Consider the following 15664-nt stretch of genomic DNA (forward strand, 5'->3'; position numbering starts at 1 on the left):
GGAACAGGGAGAACGTGCAGATCTCCACGCAGGCAGTACCCGAGGTGCTGCATTGTAATGAAACCATCTCTCCTTTTTGTGTGCAGGAGATGCCAGTTCTGAAGAGTAACCTGCTACGGCTCAGCCCCACGAAGCTACACGGGGGGACAGTGAAGCTGCAGAAGGAGTTGATATTGGGCAGAAGGATGAGTGCTGGGACCAATCCTTTTGAGGACGATCTGAGCGACACGTTGAATCCATTTGCAGATGACTTGAAGAATCCCTTCAGCGAGGAGGAGGAGGAGGAGGTAGGGAGGCACACGGAAGGTTCCAACGGGACCCTGCGCTCGAGCAATGGGCTCACACCAAAGAAGAACGATGACAAGTACGGGTCACTTCTGCGGAGGCTACTACCAAAGGAGAAGAAGGGGAAATCTCCGGCAGAGGAGAAGGGCGGGGAGAGGAAGAACCTCTTCACATCGCCAAACAGCAAGCCGGGCAAGGCGGAACCAGAGGCCAGGCAGAAGTTCCTGAAGCAGGGCAAGGGGAGAGCAGAGACTGGGCAGGAGAAGTCAGCAGGCCAGAAAAGAGCCGACAAGGTGGACAAAGCAAACGAGCCTCTCTCAGGTAGGGGCATTTTATTTTAATTTTTTCAAATTCTGATAAAAATATTTTATTTGTATTTATTCACGACAAACGAGATATACAATTATAAGCTTACAAAAGGCATAGGCAGAGAGGACAGCCAGCACCTTTCCCCAGGACTGGCAATGGCTAACACCACAGGGCATTCTTTAAGGTGAAAGGAGGAGAGTTCGGGGAGATGTCTTTTTCACAGTAAATGTCTGGAGTGCACGGCTGGAGCTGGTGGTTGAGGTGTTTACATTTGGGACATTTACGAGACCTGTGGAGAGGTGCGTGGATAATAGAAAAATGCAGGATGTGTCTTACGAGGAGAGGTTGAGCGAGTAAGGGAGGATGAGAGGTGACGTGATAGAGGTGCACAAGATGATAAGACTGGGCAGCCAGAGCATGTTCCCCAGGGCACTAATGGCTAACTGAAGGGGGCATAATTTTAAGGTGATTGACTAGAGGGATGTCAGAGGTAGGTTTCTTATGCAGAGAGCGAACGCACTGCCGGGGGTGGTAGTAGAGGCATATTAGGGAGATTTAAAAGATTCTTAGACAAGTGGATGAAAGAAAAAATGAGGGTCAAATGGGAAGGAAGCGTTAGATTGATATTAGAGTATTCAAATATTGACTCAACACCACGGGTACTGTGCTGTACCATGTTCTATGCGTTGAGGGGAGTGGAATCGGGGAGGGAAGTTGATGGGAATATGGGGAGAAAAATGGGATTAGTGTAAATGGGTACCTAATAGGTTGAAGAGTCTACATCATGTTATGGACCCTATATTCCTTATGATCACTGTATCCTCACCAAGTTGGCAAATTCAATAAGGAGAGAGGTGTACAGAGGGGTGGAAGTTTGTTTTAATCAAACAGTGCATTCCTGCCCTTGTAGGAAAATGGTAATAGACAATAGACAATAGGTGCAGAAGTAGACCATTCGGCCCTTCGAGCCTGCACCGCCATTCTGAGTTCATGGCTGATCATCTACTATCAATACCCGGTTCCTGCCTTGTCCCCATATCCCTTGATTCCCTATCCATAAGATACCTATCTAGCTCCTTCTTGAAAGCATCCAGAGAATTGGCCTCCACTGCCTTCCGAGGCAGTGCATTCCAGACCCCCACAACTCTCTGGGAGAAGAAGTTTTTCCTTAACTCTGTCCTAAATGACCTACCCCTTATTCTCAAACCATGCCCTCTGGTACTGGACTCTCCCAGCATCTGGAACATATTTCCTGCCTCTAGCTTGTCCAATCCCTTAATAATCTTATATGTTGCAATCAGATCCCCTCTCAATCTCCTTAATTCCAGCGTGTACAAGCCCAGTCTCTCTAACCTCTCTGTGTAAGACAGTCTGGACATCCCAGGAATTAACCTCGTGAATCTATAAATGCAGGACTTCTGCTGCAAGATGAGACATTAACAAAAGCAGAAGGTTGCTGTTATAGAAAAACACAGATCACATGCTGGAAATCTGAAATGCAAACAAAATGCTCAGCACAGTGGAGAGAGAATAACAGTACTGCAGATCTCCGCTCAATTCCTCTGATTTATACATTGTAGAGACAGTCGTTCATCTGCAAATGTATATATCATTGAAGACTCGGTCAAAGATAGAGTTATCTTGGAGCTTTTTGAAGGAAAAGACAGAGAGGGAAGGGGAGAGAGGGGTGGATAGAGGAGAGGAGAGGAGGAGAGAGGAGGGACAGGAAGACGAGGAGAGGGAGAGGGAGACCATGGATCTGCTGTAGGCACGGCGACCAGTGGTGGAAACATTCAAATCAGCAGTGCATAAAGGCCACCTTTGAAGCAGCACTTTACAAAAGCATTGTGCTGCTCTCTGACCTCTTGATTTACGAGGCTCGTTCAGTACTTGGAACTTGTGAAAGAGCAGGGTGGAACAATGCGTGTCGGCAGACCGACGTAAGTGGCTTGTGAGCGGAATGACCCACTTAACACAGGCAGAAAGAGGGGCTGTGGCTTAGTCAGAGTCGTGCAACAGGGAAAGAGGCCGTTCGGCCCACCGAATTTGTGCCGACCATCCACCACCCGTTCGAAGCACTCCCCCTTTCACCTCCCCATGTCCCAGCAACTACCCCTCACCTGCCAACTAGGGGCAATTTAGAGCAGTTGCCAATTAACCTCTTTGGAATGTGGGAGGCAAACGTACGACCAGTCTCAGGAGAGGACAGCGGTTAGTGTAAAGCTTCGCGGCGTCATTCTGCCGCCGTCTGAAAGGAGTTCATGTGTCTCCCTCTGACCACGCCAGTTCCTTCCAGTTTCCAGAATGTACGGTAAAATGCGGACATGCTGTGTTGGCATGGCGACACCCAAGAGCTGATTGTCAGATTATTGACACAACACATTTCACTGTATGGTTCAACGTACATGTGATAAGTACATGTGTTCAAAGTTAATTTGTCTAGTGACACGATACTCAGCGGCCACTTTATCAGCTACAGGAGGAGAACCAGGTATGATCTCACGTTTCAGTAGCCCGTCCGCTTCAAGATTCAACATGCTGTGCATTCAGAGATGCTCTTTCTGCACATCACTGTTGTAATGTGTGATTATTTGAGTTACTGTCAGCTTGAACCAGACTGTCCGTTCTCCTCTGACCTCTCTCATTTTCATTCTGCTGCTCACTTGATGCTTGTTTTCTGCACCGCTCCCTGTAAGCTCTGTTGTGTGTGAAAATCCCAGGAGATTCTGGTCACCTGACTGCAGGAAGGATGTGGAAGCCACAGAAAGGGTGCAGAGGGGATTTACAAGGATGTTGCCTGGATTGGGGAGCATGCCTTATGAGAATAGGTTGAGTGAACTCGGCCTTTTCTCCTTGGAGCGATGGAGGATGAGAGGTGACCTGATAGAGGTGTACAAGATGATGAGAGGCATTGATTGTGTGGATAGTCAGAGGCTTTTTTCCAGGGATGAAATGGTTGCCACAAGAGGACACAGGTTTAAGGAGCTGGGGAGTAGGTACAGTGGTGATGTCAGGGGTAAGTTTTTTACTCAGAGAGTGGTGAGTGCATGGAATGGGCTGCCAGCAACGGTGGTGGAGGTGGATACGATAGGGTCTTTTAAGAGACTTTTGGATGGGTACATGGAGCTTAGAAGAATAGAGGGCTATGGGTAACCCTAGTAATTTCTAAGGTAGGGACATGTTCGGCACAACTTTGTGGGTCGAAGGGCCTGTGTAGTGCTGTAGGTTTTCTATGTTTCTATCAGCAGTTTCTGAAATACTCAAACCGTCCTGCCTGGCACCAACAGTCATTTCACGGTTAAAGTCACTTCTATCACATTTCCTCCCCATTCTGATGTTTGGTCTGAACAACAACTGAACCTCTTGACCGTGTCTGCATGCTTTCATGCAGTGAGTTGCTGCCACATGATTGGCTGATTAGGTATTTGCATTAACGAGCAAATATTCGGGTGTACCTGATAAAGTGGCCTCCGAGTGTATTTCTACATTCTGTTCACAAGCAGTACAGGTACATTCACGTGGTCACAGGGACAGCACACACACACGCACGCACACACGCACGCACACACACACACGCACACGCACGCACGCACGCACACACACACACGCACACGCACACGCACACGCACACGCACACGCACACGCACACGCGCACGCGCACACGCACACGCACACGCACACACACACTCACACACACACACACGTCCCTGCCAGCTTGTACTCCTGCTCCTCCTCCCCCCCCCACCCACCATTTCTGTTTTATTGGCTTATTATCGTTACATGTGTCAATAATAAACTATACAAACTCGAATATCACCCCCCGCCATTCACAAGGAATGCCGCCACAAGACAGCAGCATCCATTCTCAAAACCCCCACCCTGCCCTCTGCTCATGACGAGTGTTGGGCCTCAGGTCCCACACCACCAGCTTCAGGAATAGTTCCTACCCTACAGCCACCGGGTTCCTGAATCAGGGTGGACAACTTCGCTCACCGCAGCACCGAACTGATTTCACAACCTACAAACTCACTTTCGAGGACTGCACCAGCCACATTCTCAGTGTTATTTGCAGCCTGTCTTCTTTTGCACGTTAGTTGCTTGTCAGTACTTGTTTATAGAACACAGACCAGTAGGGCACGGTACAGGCCCTTCGGCCCACAATGTTATGCTGACCTTTTAACCTATTCTAAGATCAATCTTACCTTTCCCTCCTTTTCTAAGCTCAGTCTAACCTATCGTACAGCCATGTGCCTGAGTGCTTTAGATAAATGCCCCTAATATGTCTGTCTAGCAGGGCAGGGGTTTCATGAGGTACTTCAGCACACCAACAGGTGGTTTTAGTTCAACGTTCTATATGGTTGCTGCGGACACCGTGAGCCGCGGAGCCCGTTTCTCTGCAGTGCGATATTAGATTGTGACAGACGTGTCTGATCTATCGCAGGGGTGTAATTGCAGGCCGACTGGGATGGGAACTTACTCAATGTCCCACACGCATTGAAAACGGGGAAGGAGGAGGGTGCCTTGTTCATCTATGTGTAGTTTTTTTTCATTTTATCTCTGTTTTCCCGCAAGACAATGTCTCGAGATAGCATAGACATACGATGATGAATTTACCTTGACTTGGAAATACCCTCTTTTCCTGTTGCCTGTGCTTTCTCCCTCAGTCCTGGAAATCCTCCAGCTGATCCAGAAGCGGGAGCTAGCGGCGGCAGACAGGCACATCATCGAGCTGGAGGCCGAGTGCGAGCAGCTGAGTCCCCAGACGCCAGAGGGTAAGGACGGCGGGAGGAGGGCCAAGGACGTGGCCCTCCTCTACGAGGAGCTGGAGAGCGAACTGAGCCGCATTGTGGGCGCGTGCCTAACCCAGCCCCCGGACCCCTCACACCTGGGCCAGGTGGCACGCACAATCGAGCAGGAGGAGCAGGCGGACAGGGCCCGGGAGGGAGGAGGGGGTGAAGTCTCTCAGGGCAGAAGGCCCAGGGAGCTGAGGAAGAAGTGGAGGGAGGCCGTGAAGGCGTCAGTGAGCGAGAGGCTGTCGCCAGGCCAGGCGGTGGAGAATGCTTCGGTGGCTCAGCGCTTGAGGAGCCTCAGGGAGCAGACGGTGGCCGACCTGATCTCGGTCCGGAAGAACGTCGCTGCAGGATACCCAAAGGAATACGAGGCCTTCAACGTCTATGTGAGGAGCTACCATGAAGGTGTGTCCTTCTGCCTGTCCGAGGTGGCGCAGGGGGACCTGGAAGTAGAAGAGCTCTACGTCTTCCTCGAATGGTGCCACTGCCTTTATTATAGGTAAGCTCGCTCTGTGAGGGGCCATTGGGAGACAGGGTACCCCATCAAGGGCAGGGTGTATCTCTGGGGTGAGACCATGCTAATGAAATCCAGCTGATTATTCTGTGCTGTCGGCTGTTCACAGGAAGGGATCTGGAGCAGAACCCACAGCTGATAACAAGCAACAAGTCAGGCAGTATCTTTGGAGAGAATTGAACTGTTGACATTTGAGGTTCTCAGCCCCGCATCAGGACTGGGAAGAAGCCAGAATAAGAAAGTGTGGAGAGGACGAGGAGTACAAGCTGGCAGGCGATAGGTGAGGGGTAAGATGGATGGGTGGGATGAAGGGAGGAGGCAGGAGGAGAGAGGTGGGAGAGTAAAGGGATGAGGATGGGACTGGAAAGGAGAGTGGACCATGCCATCCCACACCCACACTTGCTGAGTATAGGCAGAGACTGAAGGTGCAGACCAGGCAGGCACCAGAGTACTTACAGCTCTCTTTGAGTCGGTGGATCAGACTGTATTCAGGGATTCATCTTCGAGTGCAAATGAACAGGCCACAGTCGACACTGGCTGACCCGTGGGAGCGAGTGTGTGCCTGTGAGAATATGCCGTACAAACTCAATCAAAGGTCTTGGATGAACTGGGAGGTTCGTAGTCTGCCAAGGGCTGGATCTGTGGCATTCAAGTCTGGTGATCCCGGACTGTACAAAAAGGCCAAGTATGACTTACAGAGGGCCACCTCAAGAGCAAGAGAACAATTCCTATTGAGGTTAGAGCTGGAATTGGATGCACATCAGTTCTGGCAGGGTTTGCTTCCTACAAAGAGAAATGTGACATCATGAATAGCCAAGATGTTTCACTCCCAGACGAGCTCAACGCATGATTTGAAAGGCATGATTTGTGCATGATTTGAAAGGCAGAATAGAACTACAGCTCTGAGGGTCCCTCCAGCACCTGGTGACCCTGAGATTTCTGACTTGGAGGCCAACATCAGATCATCTTTCAAGAGGGTGAACCCTCTCAAGGCGATGGGCCCCGATGGAGTACCTGGTCGGACTCTGAAAAGCTGTGTCAACCACCTGGTGGCTGTGTTCAAAGACATCTTCAATCTCTCACTGCTACGGTCGGAAGTTCCCACCTGCTTCAAAAGGGCGACAATTATAACAGTGATAACGGAGAGCTGGGTGAGCTGTCTAATGACCGATGTCTACGGCGATGAATTGCTTTGAGAGGCTGGTTATAACTAGGGTCAACTCCTGCCTCAGCAAGGACCTGGACCTATTGCAATTTGCCTATTGTCACATTAGGTCTAAGCAGACGCAATCTCGTTGGCTCTTCACGTGGCTTTGGGTCACCTGGACAAAACTAGTACTTACATCAAGCTGCTCTTTATTGACTACAGCACAGTATTAACACAAAATTCCTACAGTTCTGATCAAAAAGCTCCAAAATCTGGGCCTCCGTGCCTCCCTCTGCAACTGGATCTTCGACTTCCTCACTGGAAGACCACAATCTGCGTGGATTGGAAATAACATCTCCATCTTGCTGATATCCACACCAGCACCCATGAACACTACCTCACTACTTTTTTCTTGCACTACTCATTTAATTTAGCTTTTATCACAATACATACTGGTGACATTTAAACTAATTCTGATTCCGAGAAAGGGAACATAGAGGGGCAATGGAGAGTGGTGATGGGCAGGTGAGGAGAAAAGGGGTAAGGGGGGAGGCCAGAATGGGAAACGGAGAAAGAACCCACTGCCCCTCTCTCTCTACACCCATGACTGTGTGGCCAGGCACAGCTCGAATGCCATCTATAAATTTAGTGATGACTCAACTATTGTTGGCAGAGTTTCAGATACTGAGAGGGTGTTCAGGAGCGAGATACATTGGCTAGTTGAGTGGTGTCACAGCAACAACCTTGCACTCAACGTCAGTAAGACCAAAGAGCTGACCGTGAACTTCAGAAAGGATAAGATGAGGGATCGGAAGTGGAAAGAGAGAACAATCTCAGGTTCCTGGTTGTCAACATCTCTGAAGATCTCTCAGTTCCAACATATTGACGCAGTTACAAGAAGGCACGACAGTATTTCATTCGGAGTTTGAGGGTATTCGGTATGTCACCAAAGACACTCACAAATTTCTACACGTATGCCATAGAGAGCATTCTAACTGACTGCATCACTATCTGGTATGGGGTGGGGGTATGGTGTACAGCACAGGATCGAAATAAGCTGCGGAAAGTTGTAAACTTAGTCAGCTCCATCATGGGCACTGGCCTCCCCCGTATCCAGGACATCCTCATGGAGCGATGCCTCAAAAAGGTGGCATCCATCATTAAAGACCCCCATCTCCCAGAGCACGTCCCCTTCTCATTGCTACCATCAGCGAGGAGGTACCGGAGCCTGAAGGCACACTCTCAATGATTCAGGAACAGCTTCTTCCCCTCTGCCATCAGGGAGGGGGTACAGGAGCCTGAAGGCACACTCTCAATGATTCAGGAACAGCTTCTTCCCCTCTGCTATCAGGGAGGAGGTACCGGAGCCTGAAGGCACACTCTCAATGATTCAGGAACAGCTTCTTCCCCTCTGCTATCAGGGAGGAGGTACTGGAGCCTGAAGGCACACACTCAGTGATTCAGGAACAGCTTCTTCCCCTCTGCTATCAGGGAGGGGGTACAGGAGCCTGAAGGCACACTCTCAATGATTCAGGAACAGCTTCTTCCCCTCTGCTATCAGGGAGGAGGTACTGGAGCCTGAAGGCACACTCTCAATGATTCAGGAACAGCTTCTTCCCCTCTGCTATCAGGGAGGAGGTACCGGAGCCTGAAGGCACACTCTCAATGATTCAGGAACAGCTTCTTCCCCTCCGTCATCCGATTTCTGAATGGACATTGAGCCCGTGAACACAACCTCACTGCTTTTTGGTGACATATGCTGGTGATATTAAACCTGATTCTGATTCTGAGAAAGGGAAGGTAGATGGGTAACAGAGGGTGGTGAAGGGCAGGTGAGGAGAAGAGGGGCCGGAATGGGAAATGGAGGAAGAGGGGAAGAGATAGCTGAAAGTTAGAGAAGTCCTGGTGCAGTGTTTGAGCCCAAAACGTCAGCAGTTCCTTTCCTCTACAGATGCTGCTTAACCCATTGAACAGATTGCTCACTGCTCCAGGTTCCGGCATCTGCAGCCTCGTGTGTGTCCACACCAAAGAGTAGCCGGCAGTTCACCCTGCCTCACAGTCCAGGACACGGTTTCAGTCCTGACTTCCCTGCTGACTGTGTGGAGTTTGCATGCTCTCCCTGTGACCACGGGGGTTCCCTCCCCCACCCCCCACACACAGACTAGTGGGTTGGTGGTTAGTTGGCCCCAGTGAGTTGCTGCTAGTGTGTGGGCAGATGCTGTGGCAATTAGGACGGAGTTGATGGGCAAGTGAGAGGGTATGTGTGACCTGGGTTTACACTCAGAGGCTGCTTCATTAGGGGCACCTGTACACCTGCTCGTTAATGCAAATACCCAATCAGCCAATCACTTGGCAGCAATTCCATGCATGAAAGCGTGCAGACACGGTCAAGAGGTTCAGTTGTTGCTCAGACCAAACATCAGAATGGGGAGGAAATGTGATCAGAGTGACTTTGACCGTGGAATGATTGCTGGTGCCAGGCTGGGTGGTTTTGAGTTTTGAGAAACTGCTGATCTGCTGGGATTTTCACACACAACAGTCTCTAGAGTTTACAGAGGATGGTGTGAAAAGCAAAATCATCCAGTGAGCGGCAGTTCTGTGGGCGAAAACGCCCCGTTAATGAGAGGGGTCAGAGAGAACGGCCAGACTGGTTCAAGCTGACAGGAAGGCGACAGAAACTCAAATAACCACACGTTACAACAGCAGTGTGCAGAAGAGCATCTCTGAACGCACAACATGTCGAACCTCGGCCTGGATGGGCGGCCACAGCAGAAGACCGGGAACATACACACAGAGGCCACTTTATAAGGTACAGGACGTAACTGATAAAGTGGCTACTGAGTGCAAGCGGGGGAATGGGATTCATGCAAATGCTCTGACAGCCTGTAGAGACTCGATGGGTTGAATGGTCGCATGTCAGGTTATAAGAAGATGCACGATGTGAAACACGGTGAGACAACTGATCGTAATCCCCAGCACATATTTGGGTAGTGCTGGTTGTTATGCTTTGATGTGCATGTGGAAAGTCAGTGACCCTCAATCTGACTCTGAGTGTGAGGCTGTGCCCTAATCCCACTCTGATAAACTGGCTTATCGTTGTCACCTTTACTGAGGTAGAGTGAAAACTTTGTTTGACATTCCGTCTGTACAGACCAATTCATCACATCGGTACTCCGAGAAAGTCCAAGCCAAAACAACCTCAGAATGCAGATAGGCACTGTTTCTGCACTGTCCTCATCAGTCTCTTCTACACTTTACTCTGCATTGATACCTTAACCCACCGTGAAAACGGTGGGCAAGAGAAGCCTTTCACTGTAACTTGGTACATCTGACAATAATAAGCCAACACCAATACAAAGGTGGAAAGTGGAAGTGCAGGGGGGTGATCATTTCCTGAACCGAAAGCCAGCTATTCCAGTAGGTGTCTGACACACTCACCCTCACACTCGTATCTGTGGAGTGTCCTCACACTCACACTCACACTCGTACCTGTGGAGTGTCCTCACACTCACACTCGTACCTGTGGAGTGTCCTCACACTCACACTCACACTCGTACCTGTGGAGTGTCCTCACACTCACACTCGTACCTGCAGAGTGTCCTCACACTCACACTCACACTCGTACCTGTGGAGTGTACTCACACTCACACTCGTACCTGCGGAGTGTCCTCACACTCACACTCACACTCGTACCTGCGGAGTGTCCTCACACTCACACTCACACTTGTACCTGTGGAGTGTCCTCACACTCACACTCACACTCGTACCTGTGGAGTGTCCTCACACTCACACTCACACTCGTACCTGTGGAGTGTCCTCACACTCTCACACTCGTACCTGTGGAGTGTTCTCACACTCACACTCGTATCTGCAGAGTGTCCTCACACTCACACTCACACTCGTACCTGTGGAGTGTCCTCACACTCACACTCGTATCTGCAGAGTGTCCTCACACTCACACTCACACTCGTACCTGTGGAGTGTCCTCACACTCACACTCGTACCTGTGGAGTGTCCTCACACTCACACTCACACTCATACCTGTGGAGTGTCCTCACACTCACACTCGTATCTGCAGAGTGTCCTCACACTCACACTCACACTCGTACCTGTGGAGTGTCCTCACACTCACACTCACACTCGTACCTGTGGAGTGTACTCACACTCACACTCGTACCTGCGGAGTGTCCTCACACTCACACTCACACTCGTACCTGCGGAGTGTCCTCACACTCACACTCACACTTGTACCTGTGGAGTGTCCTCACACTCACACTCACACTCGTACCTGTGGAGTGTCCTCACACTCACACTCACACTCGTACCTGTGGAGTGTCCTCACACTCTCACACTCGTACCTGTGGAGTGTTCTCACACTCACACTCGTATCTGCAGAGTGTCCTCACACTCACACTCACACTCGTACCTGTGGAGTGTCCTCACACTCACACTCGTACCTGTGGAGTGTCCTCACACTCACACTCGTATCTGCAGAGTGTCCTCACACTCACACTCACACTCGTACCTGTGGAGTGTCCTCACACTCACACTCGTACCTGTGGAGTGTCCTCACACTCACACTCACACTCATACCTGTGGAGTGTCCTCACACTCACACTCGTATCTGCAGAGTGTCCTCACACTCACACTCACACTCGTACCTGTGGAGTGTCCTCACACTCACACTCACACTCGTACCTGTGGAGTGTCCTCACACTCACACTCACACTCGTACCTGTGGAGTGTCCTCACACTCACACTCGTATCTGCAGAGTACTCACACTCGTACCTGTGGAGTGTCCTCACACTCACACTCGTACCTGTGGAGTGTCCTCACACTCACACTCGTATCTGCAGAGTGTCCTCACACTCACACTCACACTCGTACCTGTGGAGTGTCCTCACACTCACACTCGTACCTGTGGAGTGTCCTCACACTCACACTCGTACCTGTGGAGTGTCCTCACACTCACACTCACACTCATACCTGTGGAGTGTCCTCACACTCACACTCGTACCTGCAGAGTGTCCTCACACTCACACTCACACTCGTACCTGCAGAGTGTCCTCACACTCACACTCACACTCGTACCTGTGGAGTGTCCTCACACTCACACTCGTACCTGCGGAGTGTCCTCACACTCACACTCACACTCGTACCTGCAGAGTGTCCTCACACTCACACTCACACTCGTACCTGCAGAGTGTCCTCACACTCACACTCACACTCGTACCTGTGGAGTGTCCTCACACTCACACTCGTACCTGCAGAGTGTCCTCACACTCACACTCACACTCGTACCTGTGGAGTGTCCTCACACTCACACTCGTATCTGCAGAGTGTCCTCACACTCACACTCACACTCGTACCTGTGGAGTGTCCTCACACTCACACTCGTACCTGTGGAGTGTCCTCACACTCACACTCACACTCATACCTGTGGAGTGTCCTCACACTCACACTCGTATCTGCAGAGTGTCCTCACACTCACACTCACACTCGTACCTGTGGAGTGTCCTCACACTCACACTCACACTCGTACCTGTGGAGTGTCCTCACACTCACACTCACACTCGTACCTGTGGAGTGTCCTCACACTCACACTCGTATCTGCAGAGTACTCACACTCGTACCTGTGGAGTGTCCTCACACTCACACTCGTACCTGTGGAGTGTCCTCACACTCACACTCGTATCTGCAGAGTGTCCTCACACTCACACTCACACTCGTACCTGTGGAGTGTCCTCACACTCACACTCGTACCTGTGGAGTGTCCTCACACTCACACTCGTACCTGTGGAGTGTCCTCACACTCACACTCACACTCATACCTGTGGAGTGTCCTCACACTCACACTCGTACCTGCAGAGTGTCCTCACACTCACACTCACACTCGTACCTGTGGAGTGTCCTCACACTCACACTCGTACCTGCAGAGTGTCCTCACACTCACACTCACACTCGTACCTGTGGAGTGTCCTCACACTCACACTCGTACCTGCGGAGTGTCCTCACACTCACACTCACACTCGTACCTGTGGAGTGTCCTCACACTCACACTCGTATCTGCAGAGTGTCCTCACACTCACACTCACACTCGTACCTGTGGAGTGTCCTCACACTCACACTCACACTCGTACCTGTGGAGTGTCCTCACACTCACACTCGTACCTGTGGAGTGTCCTCACACTCACACTCACACTCGTACCTGTGGAGTGTCCTCACACTCACACTCGTATCTGCAGAGTGTCCTCACACTCACACTCACACTCGTACCTGTGGAGTGTCCTCACACTCACACTCACACTCGTACCTGTGGAGTGTCCTCACACTCACACTCGTACCTGTGGAGTGTCCTCACACTCACCCTCACACTCGTACCTGTGGAGTGTCCTCACACTCACACTCGTACCTGTGGAGTGTCCTCACACTCACACTCACACTCGTACCTGTGGAGTGTCCTCACACTCACACTCGTACCTGTGGAGTGTCCTCACACTCACACTCACACTCGTACCTGTGGAGTGTCCTCACACTCACACTCACACTCGTATCTGTGGAGTGTCCTCACACTCACACTCGTACCTGTGGAGTGTCCTCACACTCACACTCGTACCTGTGGAGTGTCCTCACACTCACACTCACACTCACACTCGTACCTGTGGAGTGTCCTCACACTCACACTCGTACCTGTGGAGTGTCCTCACACTCACACTCACACTCACACTCGTACCTGTGGAGTGTCCTCACACTCACACTCATACCTGTGGAGTGTCCTCACACTCACACTCATACCTGTGGAGTGTCCTCACACTCACACTCACACTCACACTCGTACCTGTGGAGTGTCCTCACACTCACACTCGTACCTGTGGAGTGTCCTCACACTCACACTCATACCTGTGGAGTGTCCTCACACTCACACTCACACTCGTACCTGTGGAGTGTCCTCACACTCACACTCACACTCGTACCTGTGGAATGTCCTCACACTCACACTCGTACCTGTGGAGTGTCCTCACACTCACACTCACACTCGTACCTGTGGAGTGTCCTCACACACACTCGTACCTGTGGAGTGTCCTCACACTCACACTCACACTCGTACCCAGAGGGATGTTAGGGGCTCAGCTGGAGAAATGAGGATAAACTTGCTTTGGATATTTGTATCGTGGTCAATATTATAATGTGAGAAACATGCCAGCAGATTTTCCATAGCGAGGTAGTGACTGGCGTGAGGAATCGGACCAGAGAGCATGCCTCTGACTAGCTCTTTGCAACTGTGCAGGCAGCAAGAGAGCGTTGGGCTCCAAGGTTTACAGCACCTGAATTGGTTAATTGTTATTTAACAACAGTTATTAGTCACTTAGAGTTCCTCAAATGACTTGCTCTTGGTAATGTGGTCTCCCGATACTTTCTGTATAAGTTTAGTTAAGTTCTGAGAAGTTTATTTTGATCGTCTCAAGGATTCCATGTTACCTGTACTATTTAAATGATGCCCGATTAGCGCTAATCACAAAGTCCTGGTTTTGGGAATGTTACGCCTCGCTGAGTTGCTCGGCTGAGCAACTTACTCCATTGGGAATTCTGATGAATAAACTTTGGTTCCGACATTGGCAGTGCACATCGTGACAACAGCAGGACAGGTCGAGCGAGCTACGACTTTTCCCTTTGGGGAGAGGGAGGGTGAGAGGTGACTTGGTAGAGGTGTACAAGATAAGAGACATGGACAGCCAGAGACTTGTCCCAGGGCAGAAATGGCTGATACAAGGGGCATGTGGAGAAAGGGATAGGGGCATGTCAGAGCTAGGTTCTCAGTGGTGCTTTGTGCTTCCTGGACAGTGACAGAGGCAGGTACATGGAAGATTCTCAGATAAGCACAGGGACAAACGATGTAGGAGGGAAAGGTTAGATTGATCTTAGTGTAGATTAAAAGTTCGGCACAATATCATGGGCTGGACAGCCGATATTGTCTTTTACGCAAACACAAGGAAATCTACAGACGCTGGAAATTCAATCACCACACACAAAATGCTGGTGGAACACAGCAGGCCAGGCAGCATCTATGGGGAGAAGCGCTGTCGACATTTCGGGCCGAGACCCTTCTTCAGGACTGAAGGGTTTCGGCCCGAAACATCGACTGTGCTTCTCCCTATAGATGCTGCCTGGCCTGCTGTGTTCCACCAGCATTTTGTGTGTATGCGATATTCTTTTATGTTCTGTGTTCTAAGATGGGGAGGGGGGGGCAATGTGGAAGGGAAGTTCAGAGTAAATTTGTTATCAAAGTACGTATTTGTCACTGTATACTACCTTGAATGTTTATTTTCGTGCAAGCATTTATGGGAAAATAAAGAAATACAATAGAATTTAATGAAAAACTATAAATAACAAAAATGGGCAAAACCAGTGTGTAAAAGAAGAGAAGTGATGCAAATTTTTAAAAAAGCTAAATAATGCCCAGAAGGTGAGTTGTTCAGTCTTGGAAAGTCAGTCTGTAGGCTGTGGAGTCAGCACGGTACTGAGGTGAGTGACGTTGTCCGCGCTGGTTTAGGAGCCTGACGGGCATGGGGTAATAGCCCTGAGCAAACACACAAGATGCTGGAGGGACTCAGCAAGGC

At 50.3% G+C, this 15664-nt stretch overlaps 1 protein-coding gene across 1 annotated transcript in view; it reads left to right on the forward strand.

The window, feature by feature from the left end:
• Nucleotides 1-15664, forward strand: part of LOC140724109 (exocyst complex component 3-like protein 2) — a 71571-nt gene that overhangs the window by 21081 nt on the left and 34826 nt on the right. Inside the window, exons 2-3 of the mRNA XM_073038590.1 lie at nucleotides 87-606; nucleotides 5259-5883. Coding sequence (XP_072894691.1) covers nucleotides 90-606; nucleotides 5259-5883 — 1142 coding nt within the window. The 5' untranslated portion in view covers nucleotides 87-89. The remainder of the gene's footprint in view (nucleotides 1-86; nucleotides 607-5258; nucleotides 5884-15664) is intronic.

Source organism: Hemitrygon akajei, unplaced genomic scaffold (genome assembly GCF_048418815.1).
Source record: "Hemitrygon akajei unplaced genomic scaffold, sHemAka1.3 Scf000162, whole genome shotgun sequence".
NCBI lineage: Eukaryota > Metazoa > Chordata > Chondrichthyes > Myliobatiformes > Dasyatidae > Hemitrygon > Hemitrygon akajei.